A 22,987-nucleotide genomic window follows, 5' to 3' on the forward strand; every position below is an offset into this window, starting at 1 on the left:
TTAATGAGAACAGGAAACATTTTTCCTTCCCTTGTTCTATAATTCAAACAGGATCATCCCCAACTTTCAGAAAGCTGGTTGAGAGAACAAGAGCTCCAGAAGTGACAGGAAATCAGCCACTGAAGCCTCCAGCACTGGCAACACCCACTGCAGCTGGGGACTGCTACAGCCAGAAACTGAGTTCCAAACCAGTTTGCCAGGATTTCACAATGACAGAGAGAAGCCCAAGCCAGGAACAAGCTCTGCACCTACTTGGGTCTTCTCAAAGTGCTGCAGAGCTCACTTTAAACAACCCAGGCCAGGTTTTTAATGCCCCAGTGACACAACCACTCCTGCTCCCCAGCAGATCTTGCTTTCCCACACACCCTCTGGGCTGCACTGGCAGTTCTGAAGGTTCCCAGTGCAACTGGTCCAGCCTTGGGGGTGGCATCTCACACATACCAAATCCCCATAATATTAGGGAAATGGTAAAAATGCAAAATAATCAATCCTACAGCTGCTTCTGTCACTTTCTTTTTTAGGGTGGGTACAAACACATCCTGTCCTCTGAGCACTGCTCAGCACAGCATCCCAGGGTGGGTGAGGCTGAGGAGCCGAGTGGGCAGCTGGTGGCACCTCCCTGCTCCAGCAGGGCCATCCCAGAGCCCAGGGCACAGCATTGTGTGCACACAGCTCTGCCCCAGCCCCAGGGAGGAGAGCCCCCAGGCTCTGTGCACAATGTGCTCAGGGCTGGCACTGCCCAGGGAAGAAGTTGTGCCTCCTGTGCAGGGGGAATTGCTGGCCAGCAGCTTCTGCCCACCACATCTGTAAACTAAGCTCTGACAGAAGTCCTTGATTTTTCTCACTCACCTTTTTTTTTTTTTTTTTTTTTTTTTTTTTTTTTTTGTATTCATTATTTCTCTTTTCCCCTTTGCCTGTCCATAAACTTGCAGTGCCCTCGAGGTTTCCCAGCCAGTCCCACAGCACCTAGAGCAATCCCAGCTCCCACCTGCAGACAGACCTCATGCTCTACTTCTGATTGCACACCACAGCTCCACAATATAAAATATATAAAATACATATCCCTATATAAAATATATAAAATACATATCCCTACCAGGGCCTGGACAACACTCTACAAGGAAGGGAATATTGATTTTTCAAGTATCTTTGCTCGGAAGCAAAACAAGGATTCTTATCCTTTTGCTGTGTGTCACATTGCAGTAAAGATATTTATTTATTGAGTGTATTTATCTGCTACTGGCCTGTTGCCTTTGCCCTGTGTGATTTCTTATCCCTATCACAGACTTTGACCTGTATCCCTACCTTGTTCCTTTTACAATACCAGAATAAAAATGCCAGCTCCTGAAATTTTTTCAGACTCACTTTCCCTATAGTAATCTGGGAACTCAGGAAGTCAGATCAGAAGCCATGTATGTCTTCTTCCAAAAGCAGACTGGCAGAAAAAAAGCTGAAGGCATCTACAGAGATACCAGGGTGGCTAAAATTGCCACCAGGCTGGCTAAAACTGCCACCAGGACAGCGGTGATTGAAGCAGAATCAGTTAAGGAAGGGCCAATTTAAAACCCAGCCTCTCCAGGGCCAGGCAGTGTTGGAGCTGGACAAGCCCAGACAGGTAGGGAAGTCAGCTCCTATCACATTTTGAAGTGTAACTTCATCCTAATCCTTTTACAAAGCAGCCAGCTGTGACAGCAGCTCTCCTACCTGTCACTCCCTCCATCTCCAGACACTTGTGAGCAGGAGCACCAAGCACTTTTCCAGGTAGCACAGGGAAAGCCCCACAGTGCTCACCTGTTTTCACTCCTGTGCAGAAGCAGATTTAGGATCTGCAATACTCAACTGGATTGTAGCACTTTCCCCCCTGTGCCATTCCCTAGTGGGATTTGTCACACAGATTTCCAGACAAGCTGTCAACCGTGACAGATGTGTGCTGCCACCAACTAAGTGACTGTTCTTGCAGGAAACCATGTGAAGGGAAACTTCTTCTGCTTTGCTTAACTCAATCTCAATTTTGCTATTTTTAGAATAATCCAGAGAAGTCTTTTTACCAGTCTCAAAGAAAAGCCACTCTGAGGTAGAGGTGATAAGCTTTAAAACAGGCAGGGTGGTATTTACTGTTTGTGACAGGTGTTGGGTGCTTTATTCAAGCAATTATTTGGAAGTGACCTTAAAGCCCATCCAGTGCCACCCCTGCAATGGGCAGGGACAGCTTCCACTGTCCCAGGCTGCTCCAAGCCCCATCCAGCCTGGCCTTGGGCACTTCCAGGTATCCAGGGGCAGCCCCAGCTGCTCTGGACAAAGTGGCCCAACAACCATGATGGAGTTCAAAGCTCCTGAAAGCTCTGCATCACCTCGCAGGATGAAAACAATTCCTCATTTCCCAGCAGAGCTGTCTCCTGCAGCCCAGGTCTCTGCTCTGCAGGCTGTGTGAGAGCTGAACAAGTAGGTCACACGAGCCTCTGCTGCTCCTTGTCTTGCCTCATCCAGCTGGAAGCTCCAAGCACACCCCCAGATTTGGCTTTGACACCCAACTCCAGCCCTGTGCCCAAAGCTGGGTTGATCAACACATGCAGCATCTCCTGGGGGAAAAGAAAGAGATAAGGAAGAATTTGAACCTATCAAGAACCCCCTTGAGTCACCACCTGGTTCCTGCCTGAGCAGGGACACAGGGCAGTCAGGCCATGGCATGACAGTTCCAGGCAGAACTGGGAGTGGCATTTATTTCCCAGTTCTGCCTGGAAAGGATGCAGATGGAGACACGGGAGAGCAGCTCCATGGGAACACTGGAGGATCCATCTCACCTGACCTCAAAGCCTGGAGAAAAAAGGCAGAGGGGAAACCTCCTGATTATCCCCAGGGATAATCAACCCCCATAAACCCAAACATCCTCACTGGTGGGGTCAGGGCAGAGCTGCATTCCCTACAGAGGAAAGATGTGCTGTTCTTTGCCACACCAAGGCCCAGCAGGGCTGAAGAACAGCCTGATAATTCTGGCTTTATGGGAGATGAAATCTGAACCCCAAAGGCTTTCCTGCAAGGCCAAGACCCAGCAGGATTTTGCATGTGCTTCATGCTTCAAAGGGCTGGGAGCACGAGGAAGCAGGTCCTACTTAATACAAGCAGCAGGCATACAGGCATACAGGGAAATGCAGGATATAGTTAGCAACAATTTATAATGCAAAACATGAAATTTGTTCTACACAAATCCATGTGCAAGACATGACCTGTGGCATCTGGTGAGAAAGTTCTGTAGCAAAAGATGGGAACCAGAGCACAAAACCTACATAGGGCCACAGAAAACACCCCTTGACCAACCAAATAAATATAAAACCCTCACTGGCCTAATGATTAACCTTCCTGACAAAAAAAGGTAGGGAGATCTCCCTGCCAGCAGCGAGCTGTTTGCTGGACCTCGTGTGGAAAACCAAGTACATGGTGGTCACTAAAGTTCAAAAGAGCTGAAGTGAAACCAGCCAGCACACACATGAAGTAAGTCAGGTGAGGAGGAGAGATGAAGAGGGACCAACTCACTGGATCTGGAAAAGCAAAGACTGAAATGAGATGCAAGTGGCACCTCCAGAGGGATCAGGTCAATGGCTGTGTCAGGACACAACAGGGAGACAAAGGGTGAGTGTAACACTACAGGCTGCAAACCAAACCCCTAAGGACTTCAAATCCCCCTTCTGGCACATCAACCAGGAACTGGAGCTCAGGGTTTTTAATTTGATAGCTGAATGAGAGGCTAGACATGACCTGGCAGCCCAGAAAGCCAACTCTGTCCTGGCAAAGGTGGGATCACAGAGGATCAAGAGCCACCTCCCTGTGCTTAGGACAAAACTATCTGATTGTTTGAAAACATTCCATCTACCTCATCCCTTGTATACTTATTCTCACAAACCAATGATTCATTTCAAACGACCATAATTTAAAAAACACAGGATATTGCACATTCACAAATATTAGAAAGTTGTTCCAATTTTCAGAAGTATTTTTAGCAACCAAAGCCCTCAGAGAGCAACAAAATAGCATTAATGGCAAGAAGGAGCAATACATCATACACAGAGGACATCTTTGGGATGCTGTTTTATGTGGGGGAAGTGTGAAATAAAAACCTAGAAAAATTCACAAGAATTATCATTTCACTCCTTTTCAAGTCAACAGCACAGCCTCACCTTGAACAGTGTGTGCAAGTGTGGCCCAGGAAATGTATTTATAGGCACAGGGTAAAACCAAGCCAAAAGTCAAAGTAGCAATGAGAACAGAATATTCAGCACAAGGAATAAAGAAGCAAGATGAGCCCCCCCTCCCATGTGGGGAAAGGAAAATCAAAGTCACAAGTAGCACAAGTGCAATGCAAAGAGGTCAAGTGTTTAACTCCTCTCCCAATAGAAGTGCTCCAAGGAATGGATGAATTGCTGGTGTTGAGGAAAACAGCACTGAAACAAGATCAGTATCACAAGAGCTGCTGCAGAACACACGCCAAGCCTCACCATTTGCATATGGTAATTAACTCTGCTAGCTGAGAATGCTGGAGGCTCTCACTGTTTTCAAATCACAGCTCCTGGAAGCATGGCTGAAATTTCAGTCTAGCAGGAGACTCAAATGAGAGGAGCTGGACCTTCCCAAAGCTCCAGCTGAGCTCCAGCATCCACCACATCCCACTGCAAAGCAAGGCATGGAATCCCAGAAAGGTTTGTGTTGGAAAGGACCTTAAAGCCCATCCAACCCCACCCCTGCCATGGCAGGACACCTTCCACTGTCCCAGGATGCTCCAAGCCCTGTCCAACCTGGCCTTGGGCACTGCCAGGGATCCAGGGGCAGCCACAGCTGCTCTGGGCACCCTGTGCCAGGGCCTGCCCACCCTCCCAGGGAACAATTCCTAATTCCCAATATCCCATCCATCCCTGCCCTCTGGCACTGGGAAGCCATTCTCCCTCATCCTGCCACTGCAGGCCCTTGTCCAAAATCTCTCTCCATCTCCTCTGTAGCCCCTTCAGGCCCTGCAAGGCCACAATTTGGTCACCCCAAAGCTTCTCCTCTCCAGGTGAACAATCCCAGCTGTGCAGCCTTTCCTCCAGCAGAGCTGCTCCATCCCTCTGCCCATCCTGGTGCCTGCCCTGGGCTCTCTCCAGCAGCTCCAGGTCCTTCCTGTGCTGGGGCAGCTCTGCAGGTGGGGTCTCACCTGAGCAGGGCAGAGGGGCAGAATCCTGCCTTTGGGTTAGGAAATCCAGGAAAGTTGTGTAGAAGATCAATTCCTTAAGAGAAATATATAAAGCTAAACACACATCCACTGTCCTTAGCTCAATAAAACCCTGTAGGCACAATCAGGAGTGGATGGACAAAGTTTGCTCTGTCCCTATGCTCAAGGCACCACGTCCCACCAAAAGTCAAGGAGCACCAAGCAAAAGGACCTTGAGCCTGATCCCACCTGGGTCCTCTTTCTGGAGTGGTTCCCAGACCACCTGGGCACCTTCTGCTTCTGTAAGAGTTTCAGGATCTGCTATCACAGCCAGGGAAGCATTTGAGAGCTAGAGATCATTAATGTGGACAAGCCTGCAGAGCTTTTCTGACCCCTAAATAAATATGCAAAATTCACCTTGCTCCCTCCATACTGTTCCTTCCCAGTAATCCCTTCCCTGAAGATAAAGGATTTGCTTCTGTTAACACAGTAACAGACGTGCTTTAACCTTTCAGCAGACTGTCAGAGAAACAATGGTCCCTTGCAACTCAAAGGAATTGTTGAATTAAACAAATAAATGAGTCCACCACCATAAACGCAGTTAGCCTGAACCTCCCCAGCCCTGACCTTCACTCCAGCCCACTCAGGTCAGGAGAAAATCTATAATTTAAAGCCCAGGAAAGCAAGAATGTAACACTTTAAAGATAAGCCACTATTCCTGCCTCAGCAGCACCTGACAATATGACCTTCCTTTTGAAGAGTTAGACAATAAACACAACTCTTTAATGTATTAAAGACCCAAAAATGGGCATTGCTGATCATGTTCCTTCCCCCTGGGTTCTATGTGTTGTCTTAATTTGAGAGGCATTTCCCTCTTTGCCAGTGACTGCACAGTTTGGGGGGCTTTTCCCTGCTTTAAACAAAGCTTCCTCTCTTGTTTTCGATTTCCAGCCATCTTACAGACTAATACACCTTCACAGAAAATGCAGAAACAGCCCTTAATTGAAGATGATGCCATCCCAGCCACCGCACCCTTTTTGCATCTGCAAAAACCTTGTCAGGAAATTGTTGCTGCTTTTTATACCAGGGTTCCTGGAAACAAGAGTAAATCTTTAGTCCCCTCAAAATGTGAGCATAAAAACTTAATTAAGGTTAGGTTTTTCCATAATTAAGGCATTTTCTATTAACCACTGAGAAAGCTGATGACTTAAAATAATCAGAGACACCAACACAGGTAACAGCAACCTCAATTGTATTTTGAAGACAAACAAAACCATGATTACAAAGATCATATTATTGCTGCTCAGAAAGCAGATGAAGAAAGTGTGCAGTTTTATTGCACAGCGCTAAAAATCCACATTTCAAGTTCTCCAATTTCATCCAGTTAGTACCAGATCATTACAAATCTGCATTTGACAGCTCCAAGCTAACCAGAACAGCAGCTCTTAATAGACAGAAAAAAATCATTTGCCAGAAAGATTAACCATTTCACAAATTAAAATGTACTTCACACATACTGAAGGCCAGCATACAAGAACACTGTTGGTATTTCCCATCAGTGAAAGCTTCCAGTTACAGAGAGAGTCCTTGACAGATGTCTGAGATGAGGCCTCCAGAGCCTCAGGAAGGAGGAGAAAGCATTATTTGTCTTGCAGGACTTCTGCAGGATGTGGGAATGTGCTCTGCCAGGAGATGTGGTAGCCTGATCAAACACTACATACTGAGCTAGTGCACAACTTTGGAGAAGTATTTTGATCCATTTTAGTTTGGTTTTTTTTTGTAGGTAGCTAAATAAATGTCTTTGTTTATTAGACAAAAGGATGAGAGTGAAGTCACCTGCCCAGTGCTAAAAACCAGAGTAAGTGTCTGGAGTATTTACATGTCCCAACACTTCCATAGTGCCACAATGGTGTAAGATTTCCACGGAGCCTCTAATTCTGCCAAAGGAGTGAGTCAGAGCATCCTCTAAACACAGATCAGAGTACAACAGCACATTTGCCTCTCCAGTTAATTGCTGACAGGCACTGGAGATCTCTTACACTGGGGGTATGAGGGACCCAGGCTCCAAGGTGAAACAGGGAACAGCTTCTGAGGCATCACTCACAGAATTTAAACATACAATCAACTCCTAACGCACAAAGGGTACTCCACAGCAGGAAGTTTCTGGTTCCTGCACCTCACCTGGCACAAAATCAAAAAAGCAGTCAAGTGCAATGTATTCCTCCCTCCATAAGGAAGAAGGATGTATCTTTTAACAAATGTGATGTCTTAAAATCAGTCTTGCTGAACTGACAACAGAATCCTCCATTCATCTCACATAGTGAGGCTTTCATCCCTTCTGTAAATGAATCATCACTGACTCACAGAAAAAAAATATTTGTTCAAAGGTGGATTTTCTCACTCTCGTATCTGCTGTTTCCAAACTTAACTGCCTTTAAACAAAGGCTCATTTCTTTATAGCCTGACTCAAATGTTGCAATAAAGCTCTTAACTGGGCTCTGTCACAACCATTTCCATCAGTTGACTTAGTCTCCAGGTAGGATCATGTGAAAAAGGAGACATGCAAAGGTGATTGAGCAGGAGTCATATGCAGGGGCTGACAATTATCCTGACCTATATTCCTCTGGTTGTTGCAGCACTGAACTCCTCCCTAACCATCTCCCTAACTTCAGAAAGAGCTGTGAATTTTACACAGGCAAATACTGAAATACTTGAATCAGTATCTTCAGTGATCTCTGCAGCAAGTGGAACACTAATCAAACAAACACAGGTAGGGCAATGCCCTTAACTCAGAGAACAACAGCAAAAAACAGGTGTTCAATTGCTCCTTAACTTATGTAAACACAAAGTGCTTTTATACAAGTTATATTAAGAAAAAAGTGACCAAAGGCTGAGTCCTCAAGAAAAACATTTTTAAAATCCACACTAAGTGCAACTTCTCAACTTGAAGTTTGGCTTTTTTCTGGTTTTGCAGTAGTCAAGTTCCCAGTTCTGGGGGTGAACCTACAAAAAGGACTTACCAGGTGCACTATAGACATTTATACCCTCAGCTGCAGCATGCTATGCTGTGGTAATGACTTATTCCCCGTCTTCACCTCCTGCCCAGGAAAAACAGCATAATCAACTCCACTTTACAGGGTGAGCTCTGAATGCTCATTAGATGGTGTGAGTACACACTTCAAGAGCTACCAGCATCATAAATCCATATCCTCATTTGCTTTGGGCCAACTTGGTCAATCAGCCATTCCCTTGCAGGTGACAAAGGAATCTTTTTCTGACTTAATTCAGACATTTCTCATTAGCTATCTTCAGTTTTCCTTTTACTGTCACACTGCAGAGCTCTAAAATACTTCCCATGTTTCAGGCATAATGGAACCTACCTAAAGTGCACTTCCTTTAAAATACCATCAGTCCTTCTATGCCATTCACCTCTTTAAAATCAGCTGCATTTCAAAAGCAAGGTGGCACATCAAATGTGTAAGGCCTACATAAGTGGCAGCTTTTTTGGCGCCTTAAAGTTAACAAAGTCAAGCCTCAGTCCAATCTTTATACAGTTCAAAACCCCGGATTTAGAGTTAGCAACAATTCCATTTCAAGCAGGAGGCTGGAGACAGAGGTGGTTTCCAGCCAGAGCTAGTAGGAAAACTGTCAGTACCTGGCCAGGACCAAGAGATTCAGAGCCATGGCACAGCCTAATCTGAATGCCCTGGCCCAAATAACACCAGAAATAGATGGTGTTAGTGAAAGGACACTCCAGAATATTTAGACAATAACTGCTGCATTTCCCAGAGCATATAAAAGGAAGAGTGGCTAGTCCTCACTTCCTCGCTTTTATTTCTTTTTTCCCCTACTTTTTAAAGATAATTTACTTACCCTGGAGACTAACTTGCTATGCAGGATTGGTCGATGATGACCTTAAGACTTTTAATTCATTGCCCTTTTCAAGCAGGTGATGCATGCAGGAACTCCTCCTGCTTTAAATTGCCCAAAATAGAAATGGTGCTGTCCAGGCAGAAGTTGTTCAGCTGTGGAGAAGAACTATGTACCCTCTCCCTTCTAGAAGCTTGAGAAAAGGATCAAAAAAAGGTTTGAAACATTTCATGCGTTGCACAGGAAAACAGTAGCTAGAAACACAGGCAGCAAAAAGCAACACTGAATCAGTCCAACCACCTTCAGATCCAACAAAACAGGAGCTGCCCCAGCTCTTAAATCCATCTATGGCCCATTCATAACAGCAGTGACCAATGAAATCAGCTTATTTGCAAATATAAACACACAGGTATTTGTGTCTTGCATCACGCATTTGTTACAACTTCCCTGTGACAGCAGTTGTTTATGCAGCTCTGCTTATGCAACAAAGAACCAGTGCACTGAGCTGAGACAACCCCCCAAATCGGCAAGATTAAAAAGTCAACACAGCAGCAGCAAATCATCCAAATGCTTGTTCCCAACACCTGTGGAACTGAAGCCAGATCAATTTGAAAAACACCCGCTCCGCTTCATTATCACAGCTCATCGACAACAGTGACATTGACTTGGGACAATTCGCACTCCTCTTTGAAGTGGCAGTTTTCCAGGATGTCCTTGTAGTAGTCCTTGAGATCCGTGTAGGTGGAGATGGTCTCGTTGGAGTGATGGAAGGGCAGCAGGTTCTCGTTGAGCAGCAGCTGTACCTGGTACTCCTCCTGGGAGGAGTTCACGTGGTCGCAGTGGTAGAGCACGAACGCCAGGTTGGCTGCGTAAGGCACGATGCGGCCGGTGCGGAATTTCCGCTGCGCCTGCCGGGCATAGTTGCTGGCCAGGAGAGGCTCGTCGTCTTTGAAGTAACCCATCAAGGCAAGCAGGGGCTGGAGGGTCTCTGCATGCCCAACTTGGACAATCAAAGGTGAGGAAATGGGTTTGGAGCTACAAAAGAAAAGAAGCAGAAGGGATGAGCAAGAGGCTGTGCTATAAAACAAACCACCAACACGTGGCACAGCTGCCAGCAAGCATGGCTGAAGGACACCTTGAACCTGTGTTACTCCTGAGAAAAACCTCTTTGGGAATTTCAGTCTGTTACAGACATTTTAAATGCAGCTTCCTAAACTTTGTCCAAGTATTGATCCAAGGCCAATGCAGTGAGGGTCAGCAAGTGCTGGGTCCTGCCCTGGGCTCAGCCCAGGCCCTGCAGCTCCAGGCTGGGCAGAGGGGCTGGAAAGGGCCCGTCGGGAAAGGCCCTGGGGGGCTGTGCCAGGGCCGGGCAGGAGCCCAGGGGTGCCCAGGGGGGCACGAGGCCAATGGCCCCGGGCTGTGCCAGCCATGGGGTGGCCACAGGCCAGGGCAGGTCTGTGCCCTGGGCTGGCCCTGCTGAGGGACCCCAGGGCTGTGCCCAGTTCTGGGCCCTGGAGGGGCTGGAGCATGGCCAGGGAAGGGGCTGGAGCTCACACAGTCAAGCCCTTCATTAGATGTGAGAGAGCCTCCCTCAAATCATCAGCAGCATTTACCAAATTTAGCCTGAAGACAGATCCAGTGATGCAGGGCAACAGTTGTCCCTCCCCTGTTTAGCAGTCCAAATGACCAGCAGAAATACTGCTGTTACCAATTCCTGAGGACACCAAGCAGTCCAGAAGATGAGTCTCCCTCAGAACAGGTCAATAAATCAAGGCACTGACTTGTACCATGACCTAGGACAGTTTATGTAACAAAAAGTTACACACTGTTAGCCAAAGGGAAGATAAGAGCTGGCTGGCTGTGCCAGGAAGCACCAGCCAAGAAGAAAATCTGACCCTTGCTCCAGAGGGAAGGATGATGGCTTTTGGGGACCATTTCCAAGTGGCCCATATAAATCTAGCACAGGTAAATAGAGGTTTAGCTTCCAGGAGACACATCTTGACTGGTCTGAAAAGGAGGCGCTGCCTCAGCTCCAACCCAAAGCACTGGAGAAATGGTTAACTGGGAGACTTCCCTGCGGATCGGAACTCTGATCAGCTCAGCAGGAATTCAGTGCTGGGCCAGGATGGGCCCTGCCAGCTCAGTGCAGCCATGGTGTTTGTGCAGTCTGACACACTCCTTGTACCACACTGCTGGTGAGCCTGAGCCCTTCTGACCCCACTCCTCAGCCTCTCCCCTGAGACAAAACACCCCTTAAAAAATACATCCAAACACTGCCTCTGTTTTCTGTTCAAAAGAAGCAGCCTTCAAACCATGTAAAGGTTCTCTGTGGAGGACACTGTATTGTTTCCCACCTATGCCTTTGTTGCACCAAGATCTTTACATTCACCACACTCTTCCAGCTCCTTCAAAATCAGTGCTCCTGCTCGTGTTCTCCCCTTGCTATTTATGACTTTAGAATTCTAAAGCTTTTGGATCCTTGAGTCCCTTTCTCTTCACTTCCCTCTCTCACCCACTTGACCAATTCACACTTATCCTTCCCATCCACACACACCTGCAGGGAAGTATTTTTAGGTTTTAGGACACATTCACACCCCTCCTGTCATAGCAGCAAGACACAGATGTCTGTGGAAGGAAACAGAAGGCCACTCCTTTGATCTCCTGCAATTTCCAGCTCAGAAGTCTCTAGGCCAGAGGTGGCTTCAAGATAATGAATCACTACTTTGCCAAATCTTTCCTTCAAGCCACATGCATTTCTAGCACACACAATGTCCTGTGGCAAGGAGCTGCACAGCTTCAAAGACTGCTCTTATTTTTATTTATCTGCAGATGCCATGTCCCATTTAATCCATTCTACTCACAGCTTCACAACAGTGTTCTTTCCAAGTTGAGAATTCCTACCATAGTCCTTCCACAATTTTCCACATGAGCTATATCCCTTTAGATCAGAATATCACAATGCACAATACTCCAGAACCATAATGTACACAGAAATCAATGCTACACCCATGAGCCCTCTGCTTAATTCCTGATATCCAACATGGAATGATTTGGATGGGAAGTCACCTTAAAGATCATCTCATTCCAACTCCCTGTCCCTGTCAGGGACAACTCCATGTGCCCGAAGTTTGAGATATCTCAGACAGCTACAACCTCACAGCAGCCCCTGAGCAATATCTCTCCCAGAATCTATCCAACAGGTGATAAGAAGATCATTTTTCCCCACGTGCATTACTTGACAGCTCTGCAGTTTTCCAGTCCAGTCCTTCTCACCAGGTTCTTTCACAATCTTCCTAGTAGAAACACTTCACCTCATTTATCTTGAATAAAAGTGCCACATTTGCAATACTATTGAACTTGTCAGCTCTTCTCAACATTCCAAACAGGTCAGATCTTTCCAGCTCTGTCTCTACTAGGAAAAATCAATCAGGTGTCCCTACCCTCCATTTCTTGTAATTTTATCAATTTCTTCCCTCTGTAAGGACCTTTCCCCTTAACCGCAGCTGCTTGATTTCTTTAGATAAGAAAACCTGTTTAGAAGGATGTTTGGATATCATGACCATAGCTACCATATCACCCTATTTTCTATTTGCTGATCCCTCCCAAGAGCTCCAAGAGGAATGTTTTCCTTTTAAAGAGCCATCCTAACACTTCTCAGATGTATCAGATTCATCAAGGTGCTCAGCAGTACTAGTCTGGAGCATTATTTCTACAAGACTGCCCTGGAATTCTAATTCTCTCCTGGAGCTGCTTTTTAAATTTTTCCCTTATTTAATTATTTGTGTTTTCATGTCTTCCCAGCTACATAGCGGTCTTTGTTTTGTTAACTATGAGGGAAGCTGGGAATGCAAATATGCTGCTAGAATCTCCAAAACAACCTTACATAGGCATTACTGACTCCACAGGAAATGGATTTCACATTTCACCACTCAAAAATGGCTTCAGAAATGCTAAGACAAAAAAAAAAAAAAAAACATTCTAGCTATCAGCGCTGGCTTTAAGCAAAGTTCAGCTTTACTTTCCAGGTGATGCGAAGCAGGAATGTTGAAATGAAAGTAAATCACAAAGAAACAGGGCAAAAAATAAATCATTAAAAAACCAGCGTGGCATATGTTTACAAAGGAAACAAATTATAGTACAGACAAGTTTTTAAGAACAAGGGAAGAAGTGGGAAAAGGACTGAACAAGGTGCTCACTTTCAGTGTAGCCTGAGTCTTTCCTTCACTTGCTTTAGTCCCATGAAATCCTCATGCCAACAGGCCAAACAGCCTTGGGAGGCAAAACAAACCTCTCCCACTCAGCGCTATCCCACTGGATTAGTATAATGAGGATTAAAACTGTTTCCTGATAGGACACAACCCTGAGATCTCCACAGCCCCTTGAATGCCTGATCTTTCACCAGTACTGGTGATTTCCCAGATGCTCCAGCACTCCCTGTTCAGGGACAGGGTCAGCACTCCAGCTCAGATGTGGTTTGCTATCACCCAGCAATGACAATCAAAACGGCCATCAAGGTTAAACTGCGATGTTTTTAATTGTGGGGAGAACGACAGCAGATTGTCTTCAGAGAATACACACAGGCAAAGGTTACCACTGCCCCTGTATTTCTGATAAAGGCAGAACAAGCAACAAAACAGTGATAAACAGTAGCACAGGCTAATAAAATATTAAATGGCAGGCCAGATGTTTCCCCACTCAATTTGCCTGTTTATCAATGACTCAGTGTCTTGTTGAAAGCATCAAAGTTCTCAACACTGTACTCTGGCAATTATTAATGGCATTTCAATCCACTTTTCCCCTCCTTTTTATTTACTAGCACATGGCTTGGGAAAGCCCACTGAGGAAATCTCATTCCCACTTTTGAAGGGAGATGTAGGGATTGTGCATAAAACTCTGCCACAAAATATTAGGAGCTTGTCTGAAAGTGATTGGTTTCATATTCATTTCATGGGGCACTTCCAAGTGAGCAGAAGGGGCTCTCAGTAGGCAGAGGTTTTAGGACACATTCACATCTCTCCTGTCACAGCAGCAAGACACAGATGTCTATGGAAGGAAACAGAAGGCCACTCCTTTGATCTCCTGCAATTTCCAGCTCAGAAGTCTCTAGGGACAGAGGTGGCTTCTAGGAAACAAACAGGTTTCACCGGGGAGATGTGCCAACTCCTGAACTGCCCACACTGGTGTTTTATGGGTTTGGTTTTTTTTTACCTTTTATGTAAATCTGACCACAGATGAAAATGAAGAAAGTATTGAACAATACAGCAGCACAAGCCCAAAAGCCAAGTCTCACCATGGGGGGGAAAAGAAGCATCAGGGAAAAGAACAGATGTGGGATTTATCATCCAGGTAAATTCTAGCTCTCCTGGATCTCAGCAGATTTGGGTTTAACTCTGAATCTTCTGCATCAGGTCACCCATCCTCAAGAGCAGATCATTCCTACTCTTCCCAGGACTACTGCTAGTTCATTTTCCATATGGAGAAAGTGAACTTTCTTTTAACCAAAGTTTATTTCCTAAGCACTGATTGGATTTTCACTTAGAAATAACTCAGACCCAGGAAATAGTGGGATAAGATGAAACATTTCCTGCAGTAAAGCTCAACCAGCCAACCCTCAAACCTCATGTAAAAAATCCCTCCAACAACTGCATAGAAGGTAAGATTTAACACCTGCTCAACAAGTATTTTGTTCCTTTTTCTCCCTAATAAAAAAGCCAGGTCAAAGGACTCCAAAACCCATTTTCAACTATAGGATGAATTCTTCATCCTTCTCACTTCCCCCTGTGATTTATTTCAGGGAAAAAAAAAAAAAAAAGCTGGACAAACCCTAAATATAGCAGGAGGCAGCAGAGATCAGGGAAGGCAGTGGTGGCACTCAGAGGGCAGCAGAAATATTTAACAGTGTTAAAGCTCAGAGGGTTTTCACCAGTGGGAAGAAGAATAAAGAAAGTTAAAAATATATATCTGTCAAACAGTTTTAAGTCCTCATATGCCCAAACTTCCGCCATAAATAGAAGACAGCAAATCATTCCCAGAATCAGCACCAACACAAGAAAATGCCACCACTAATAGTGACAGGGGAAAATTTTCTTCTGTTGCAACAAGGAACAAGCTCCCTCATGACAAAAGCAAATTTGAAAAGCTGACTGGACTACATAAAACTCATTTAAAACCCTGATTAAAAGGCTCTTATCTAGTCCTGCAACACTTTATCAGTTGGAGCTAATTAGGCTAGGCCATGAATTTCACTGCAGAGATACTGCATTTCCAAAGGCTCCTTCCTGGCTGATACCACTCTCCCATTGTTTCAGACCTCAGAGTGAAATGCATTCCTGCACCAGCACCACAATAATGCTCAGTGTTGATCCATCAAGGGCCAAAACCAAACCAAGAGGCTGCTGGCACTTGGCAAACCCTTTCTGCCCAAAGTGGACACTGGTCAGACCAGTTCATTTGTTTGTTACTTGCCTAGATACTGTTTAGTTTGGGGTTTTCATTCTTACATAAAAGGGTATGACTCTATCAGAGCTGCCCAGATACTTTTTCAGATCAATCCTGAGCAAGCATATTAACTAATTAATGTGAGATTGAGGACATGCTGGGGAGTCTGAAAGGCCCGAGAAGCTTTAAATCTCTGGTTCTGGGTAGACAGATGAACAGCCACATTGCCAGGGGAGAGACTCTGGGCTGTCCAGCTCTCTGAGATAGAAGTCACCAAATAATACAGACATTTCAGAAATGCAGACACAGGGATGCTGCTGAATGCTGCTGATGCTGCCACAAGCATCTGTGGTGAATTTCACACCTCTGGCTTCCCCAGAAGCTCCCTTTAGTCATGTCAGAAGTGCCACCTTCGAAAGATGGAACAATCAAAGCCAACCATACATTATGATATGACAGCCACACAGAGCTGCTGACTGAGACATTGACTCTTTATTAATGAAAGTCGTCCCAGCAGCAGTGAAGGGGTTTTCATTAAAAACCTGGCTGAACATTTGGAATCTGTGCAAAAGGGGATTTTCAACCTAATTATTTCATTGCTACTGCATATGTAGAAGCTTTTTGCTCAGTTCCCTTTATTTTGAACTGTGAAGTGGTTTTAGATCATCCATTATACTCCTTTGTACTGAGTCATAGGTTTGGAAAGAACAATTAGGACACAGCAGTAAATGACTCCTGAAAGGTTACCAATTGTGTTGGGAAGTGACCTGCAAAAAGGAAAGCAAATTACATGCAACAATAAAAGCTACCAATAAATTGCTAAATTGGTCCATTTACCATAACTCACAAAGATCACCTTCAATTGATCTTGAATCATATTCAAATAAGCCCTTTTTTTTAATACTTTGGATCTGCTTACTCTCTCAGAGGAAACCATCACCAAATATTTTGCAATGCATATGTGCAGCTAGGCTGGTATTATCAGTACACACTGTAAATACTGAGATGGCTGCACAAAGCATCCTCCCAATTTCCAGAGCCTTGTGGTAACCCCATTTGGACAGTACAAGCAATAACAGGTATTTCATATTCTTTCACCAGCAGGAAATAGCAATGTTAAATATTTGAAGCTAGAAGGAAAGAAAAAATGGAAAGTCTAAAACAGCTTTAGTGAATACCTGATGTGCTTTAAAGTGTGCCACAACTGATTTGCAAATCCACCTCTGCCCAAGCATGCAGCTGCAAAGCTTTTTAAAATCAGATGAGTACATTCATATTGCATTAAGTACCTAAATACCTGAATTTCTCAACATACATAGACTTCCTGTGGGCAAAATACTGTTCATTAAACTGCTGGGAAAACCAGCACTGAAAAGTAATTCTTCACCAGCTTCTCTGGCTATTTTCCATCCCTAGCAGGCAGACTTGGGAAAAACACAATTCTTTATAAATGTGAAGACATAAGACAACTGCCCAACTATGCCATTTCAGTACAGAAAATCACATGGGTTTGATAGGGAACAAATGAAACTTTAAACCAGAGCCTATTCCTTAAGCACAAATAGTTTCATTTTATACACATCTCATGTTTTTGTAACTAAGAAAATTTCTACAGAAGAAAGAGAATCCTGGCCCCCAACCTGTCCCTTCCACAGCTTTTAACAGCAAGACTGCACAGAAGAGACTATTGCTAGTTTAAACCCCAGAGTGATACTGGAATTCACATGATGGAAGAGCCTAAAAACATCTGAAGCTTTTGCACTGCAAATTGAAAGTGGGACTAATTAGCAATAGGTATTTATTACCACTTCCATCATATTCCTAAGATTAGACTAACCAGAAGGAAGGGTTTTCCACCAGAGAAATAAAAGCAAGCTTTGATAAGGCAACTAAGTTTGGTGATAAGATTGCAAGGGCAACAATCCCTTCATGGAAGAAACAGATTCTCTTTTTAATTTCACTGTAACTGGGAATGAAAACAGAACAAAGCTATTGAACATAAAGGCAGAAAGTACGCTACAAAAATACAGCTTTGCCAACACTGCTCTCCACTGTCAAGTCTGGAGCAGCACAGATAATTCAGATCCCTCAGCTTCTTCCCAGAACAGAAATGCTTCAGTTTTTACTTCTGAATAGCCCAATCTAAGCTTTAAAAAAAAAAAAAAAAAACTTTGGGGCAAAGAGAATGCTGTGGAAGTAAATTTTTCTTAAATTTTTAGAGTAATGTCTTATTCTTAAATTTTTAGAGCAAGCAGACAGTTATAAATCAATGTTAAACATTGTTAAATTTAAACATTCCACTGAACGACATTTAATCATCACAAAAGTTCATTTTCTGAAAATGCTGCTAAAATGTTTAACCTGCTGCCTTGAAGTTGACCATCACCATAAAAAGAAAGGTTTATGTATCTATTAATTTGCATGTTTTCTTGTTTTCTTTCTACTCTTACTCTGCCAGAGGGTGTCTCTCTCCATAGATGAAAAAGAGACAAATCTCACTCCGTAGATGAAATAGGATCAGGTGCATCTCTGCTGCCCAGATTCCAAGAGACAAGCCGGCCCAGGTAGATTCCCACATCCTCTCCAGGGTTACCCAGCGCAGTTTATTCCCAGGTCTCCAGTGCTTTACGAGTGCCACCTTCTGTTGAGGAAGGGAGTAACCCACTCCTGTGCCACTCGGCTTTCCCGTTTCTGTTTAGGATGAGGCTCATCCTGAAGGCTGCTCACCCAGCTTGGAACTTTACAAGATTTAGGGTCCTGATCCTTTTACACTCACTGCCTGCTTCCCTCTGTGATGGCAAAAAACCATGAGAGCCCCAGGTGGTGCAACTGTACTTCCACAGCCAATGCTGAAAAACAAAGTTACCACTGTGCTTGGGAGCTCTGCCTTCCCACCTCCCAGTTCAGCAACTGCTGATCCAGCTCCAAATCAATCAAATCTCCATCTGTTTCTTCCAATTACAGCTCTTGGGTTTTTAAAATTTGTTGTTATTATTAGACTTACAGGGATGTTTTATATACCAGAGAGACAGCTGCAATTAGTGTGTGTAATGTAAGGATTGAAAGGCCCTCACTGCTCAAGGAGGAAATGACACTAAAAGGGAACAAAATTGATCACTCTCCTTTCATTATACAATCTTATGGCCCTATCCTTGAGATCCTGTACTTCTAGAAAATTCCCATACTAATCTGCTAAAGTATTAATTGATGTGACTGATTATTAACCATGAACTTCTAATTGTTCAGTTTACATAAGAACATAAACACAGACTGCAAATTAGCATTTAAGCAATAAATTATTTTTAATAAAAAAGCTATATTATAAAAGCTGGAGTATTTTAACTCCGTATCTCCTCAAACTGCAGTAAGAAAATACTACTATCAGACAGCAGCTGGCTGTCCTCTGAAGGCCTGTGTGGATCAGCAAGTTAAAAGATGGAAATACTTTAGCTGAGCACAAAAGTAAAAAAAAAATATATACTCTTCAAAGTAACACTGCTCCAGTAAAAATTGTACTCTCACTGTTAAAACTCTCCTAGCTCCAGCTCTCCTGATGTTGCCACATTCAGAAGTACAGTACTGAACTTCTTTTCACATGAAATCCAGCTCAGGATTGAGCACACAAAGCTCACACCCAAAGCACTGAAGACTCTTGATTTACCTTTTGCTCTCCTCCACTGCTTTGTCCAAGTGCTGGAAGATATCTTGGAATAAAACACAGCTGGAGCGCCTGTTGATGTCATAGCCATATCCTCTCTTCCAGTATTGCTTCAGGTCGTTCAGGTATTCCAGCACCTAAAGGTAGAGCTCAGTTTTTTATTACTGCACCAAGGGAAAACAAAAAGCTCACAGCCTGGAGCAATGACACAAACACAACCCCAAACATCAGGGCTCCAGTTGAAACCACTGCAGCCTAAAGCCAGACTACAGATCAGACCAAAGAGTGACCAAATTCAGCATCTGGTAACAATCACCAAAAAAACCTGAAGTACTGCACATCACGAGACAACCACTATCCACTGCTTTTTTAGCACTTCTCATTTTGCCTTTGGCTCTTCATTCTTCTCATAGAATCCATCCCACACCTTTAGCCCAGCTTGTTTTGTGTCTGTTTACACGTTCCAGAGACATGCACACATCTCAAGTAGACAGAACTGTGCCTTGGAATTATTCAAGAGCACACTGTGCTCTCCTCGTTCTGTTCCTTTCCTGACAATTCCTGGCATCCAAGTCATTTCCCACCTCCCTGCTGGGTTATAAATAACTAGACTGAACAGGGCAGGTCTCAGCAGAAGCCCATGGTGAGCCTGATGCTCTCAGACAGGAGATCATTTGCCCCTAACTGCCCACCCTTTAGCCTACCTATGCAAAGGTCTCCTCTTTTCCCAGGGGTGCAGATTTCCTTAAGAGCCGTACTGAACATCAAAAGTTACATAAAACAATTTTGAAAGAGGAACAAACATTTGTCTCATTTATCTGGGTTCTGTCAGTAGGCATTTATTTGGTTTAGAGAGCTGATAGTGCTCAAAACCAAACAGAGGCTTAGAGGCCCTGGAAGACCTCATTTGATGTACCCTGGAGTGAATTTTATCACATGATTGTATCACATGAAAACCACACATTAGAGAATGGTTTGGGATGGAAGGCCATTTAAGATCACCTCATTCCAAACCCTCTGCCACAGGCAGAAACAATTTCCACTAGAGCAGGTTGCTCCAAGTCTCACATACCTTGGCATCTTCTTCACTGAAGAGTGAACACCATGGGGAGGTCACATTTTTTATGGCCAGCTCGTATGAGCAGGTGAGAAAAGCCACTTGAACAAGATCTGCAATAAAGCCAACAAGCAAGCAAGAGATAAACCACTGCTACCCAAGCAAGAGATAAACCACTGCTACCCAAGCAAGAGATAAACCACTGCTACCCAAGCAGCAACTTCCTCTCCTCAGTTTACCTCTGAAATGAATTGCAATTACTGTTTGGCAATACAAACAATGAAATAAAATAAATATTTGGCAGGACAAAGACCAAGCACCAAAAATACACAGTTTAACAGAACTATTGTGCAAAATCCAAATTTTGGACTGCAAGCTCTTCACATTACATCATTATAAGAGGAAAGCAAGAGCATTTCACTTTAAATGCTGTCCACCTGCTGGTGCAGCCACACAGGTCAGAAGTCAATAAAGGGAAGATGTGACCTCTTGGGCAACTCCCCCTCTACATCAGGAGCTGTGTACAAGCAGCACCAGGGTGAACTTTGTTTCCAGCAGGTCCCTGATGCTGCAATCCCAACAGCAACACTTATTTTGGGGAGCTTTTCTCACCACTTGACCACACAAGAAAGCCCAGCACTTCTGTTCTAGACAGGTGAGTTAACACACAGGGCTGCTTTTCTTCAGGTCATTTATGTGCTTGAGTTGTAATGGGTTTCACAAAAGCAAAATTAAAACATTCAAATCCCTCCAAAACCAGGTAAAGCTGGTTTCATCTACAACAAACATGTTTTCAAATCTCTTTTTCTTCTGACCATGGTCCAACAATCATTCATTACTGCAACACTAACACAGACTTACAGTCTCGTGTACTTAATTAGAAACTGCATCTCCAAGTCACAGCCACATGAAATTACCTACTCTGCATAACTATATGTCTTGGAAGTTGTTCTTGGCCAGCCCTGGAGCCGAAGCCACCTCTAACAGGAGTTCCTTACCTGCATTTAGCTCCTCCACTGGCAAACACAAGGCACTGGCCACCTTCTCCAGAACCTTCTTCATCTCAGGCCCCTCTTTGAAGGCGGTCACCTGGCACATGGCCTTGTCGTTCTCTTCCACCATGGCTACAAACTTGGCGCAGTGATCAAAGAACCGCATCAGGAAGTCGTTAACTTCAATCTCCACATCTGAAAGCAAACGTGGGCCTCAAGCAGAGCACCTCCATCCCCAAGGGCCCCAGCACGTGGCCACCATGCCAGCCTCCAAGGGACACGTCAGCCACCACAGCCGTGTCCCCACGGAGGGGGTGCGGGGTGGCCCTCAACCACAGGGAGAGCAGGGAGGTACATCCCCAATGCCTCAGGGAGCTCCCTCAGGGAGGGACTCTTCCAGTCACCCATGAAGACATCAGGAGTCCCCCAGCCCCTCAGCGAGGTCACGGTGCTCCCTCGGCTGGATCGAGGCTCCCCCAGTGCTCAGGGATCCCTCAGGAGAGGGATGGAGCTCCCACAGAGAGGGTGTGAGGGATCCCCATCCCCTTCAGCGGTGCTAGGAACCCCAGGGGCTGTCCCAGTCCCTCAGGGAGGACACGGGAGTCATTCACTCCGGGCACAGATCTCCCTCACCCCCTCAAGGAGCAGGTGCCCAGAGAGCACCTGGTGGCCCTCAGGAAGGCGCGGGAGTCCCCCATCCCCTTGGGACAGCTGGGAATCCCTCAGCCCGTCAGGATAAGCCAGGGGCTCCCCCAGGAAAAGGGGTGGGTGTCGCGCACTCACCGTCGCCGCCGAAGTCGAGGGTGGGCCCGAGCCCTTGGCGGAAAGCGGCCCCGCTCTGCAGGCAGCGGTGCTTGGAGCTGCTGGCCAGCTCCAGGCGGCGGCGGGCGGCGAAGAGCGCGGGGAAGCGGGCGGCCATGCGCCGGGCCAGCTGCTCCATGTCGAGCCGGCCCTGCGGCGCCAGCTGCCCGTCCATGCTCTCCTCGTACCACATGGGCCAGTCGGCCAGGGCGACGGCGGCGGGGCAGGCGGCGGCTGCCGCGGCATGGCGGAGCAGCCGGGTGTGCAGTTCGCCCAGCCGGCGGATCTGCCCGGCCGTGGGGTAGCGGGTGCCGTGCCGGAGCACGGCGCGGAGCTGCAGCGGAGTGCAGGAGGCGGGCAGCGAGCCGCCCGCCTCGGGCCCCAGCGACAGCGGGTCGCTCACCAGGTACGGGTTCACCTCCTCGTAGCGGGACTTGGTGCCGAAGTAGTCGCTCAGCTCCGAGCTGGCCAGCGGCAAGACGAGGAGCAGAAGCAGCAGACCGGCTTCCCGGCGAGGCGCCATGGCTGCAACTGCGCGGCTGCCGCAGGAAGAGGCGGAGCGGGGCCGCCTCTTCACGGCTTTAGCCGCCCCAGGGACCGCCCCGCCCCGCCCCGCCCCGCCCGGCCCCTCACGGCTCCGCCTGGCCCTTCACGGCTCCGCTCGGCCCCTGGCCGCTTCATCCACGCTGTCCCGGGTCCGTTCCCCCCTCACCGATTCATCCGCGCTGTCCCGGCTCCGCTCGGCCCCGCACCGCTTCATCCGCGCTGTCCCGGCTCCGTTCCCCCCTTACCGCTCCATCCGCCCCCTCACGGCTCCGCTCGGCTCAGCACAGCTCCTCACGGCATCGCCCGCTCCATCCCGGCCTCACCCGACCCCTCTCGGCTTCTCGCGTCCCCTCACGGCTTCGCCCGCCCCACCCGGGACACTCGTACCCGGGCGGAGGCGGGAGCCCTGAGGGGAGCCGTGAGCCGTCCGACCGATTTTTGCATCT

At 46.2% G+C, this 22,987-nt stretch overlaps 1 protein-coding gene across 2 annotated transcripts; it reads right to left on the bottom strand.

The window, feature by feature from the left end:
• Window positions 1-902: 902 nt before the first annotated feature.
• Window positions 903-22,559, bottom strand: MINPP1 (multiple inositol-polyphosphate phosphatase 1). Of its 2 annotated transcripts, XR_012056656.1 has the most exons (6): window positions 21,978-22,559; window positions 21,201-21,389; window positions 20,218-20,315; window positions 19,149-19,282; window positions 9,053-10,084; window positions 903-2,579 (listed from the first exon to the last, which is right to left on the bottom strand). XR_012056656.1 is itself a non-coding variant. In XM_002187775.6 (5 exons), exons 1-5 carry the CDS (start codon window positions 22,516-22,518, stop codon window positions 9,685-9,687), a joined length of 1,362 nt encoding a protein of 453 aa, XP_002187811.5. In that variant the 5' UTR covers window positions 22,519-22,559; the 3' UTR covers window positions 6,415-9,684. The 2 variants fall into 2 exon arrangements, 1 of the variants encoding a protein (XP_002187811.5); XM_002187775.6 differs by lacking the exon at window positions 903-2,579 and having other exon boundaries at window positions 6,415-10,084.
• Between the last annotated feature and the right edge of the window lie 428 nt (window positions 22,560-22,987).

Source organism: Taeniopygia guttata, chromosome 6, assembly GCF_048771995.1.
Source record: "Taeniopygia guttata chromosome 6, bTaeGut7.mat, whole genome shotgun sequence".
NCBI classification, from domain to species: domain Eukaryota; kingdom Metazoa; phylum Chordata; class Aves; order Passeriformes; family Estrildidae; genus Taeniopygia; species Taeniopygia guttata.

Coding starts and splice junctions, on each gene's coding strand:
- MINPP1 (XM_002187775.6), bottom strand. CDS start 22,518: ATGGCGCCTCGCCGGGAAGCCGGTCTGCTGCTTCTGCTCCTCGTCTTG. Junction 20,316..21,200: donor AGTGGAGGAGCTAAATGCAG/GTAAGGAACTCC, acceptor GCTTTATTGCAG/ATCTTGTTCAAGTGGCTTTT. Junction 10,085..19,148: donor GCAGTGGAGGAGAGCAAAAG/GTAAATCAAGAG, acceptor TTTCTTTTGTAG/CTCCAAACCCATTTCCTCAC.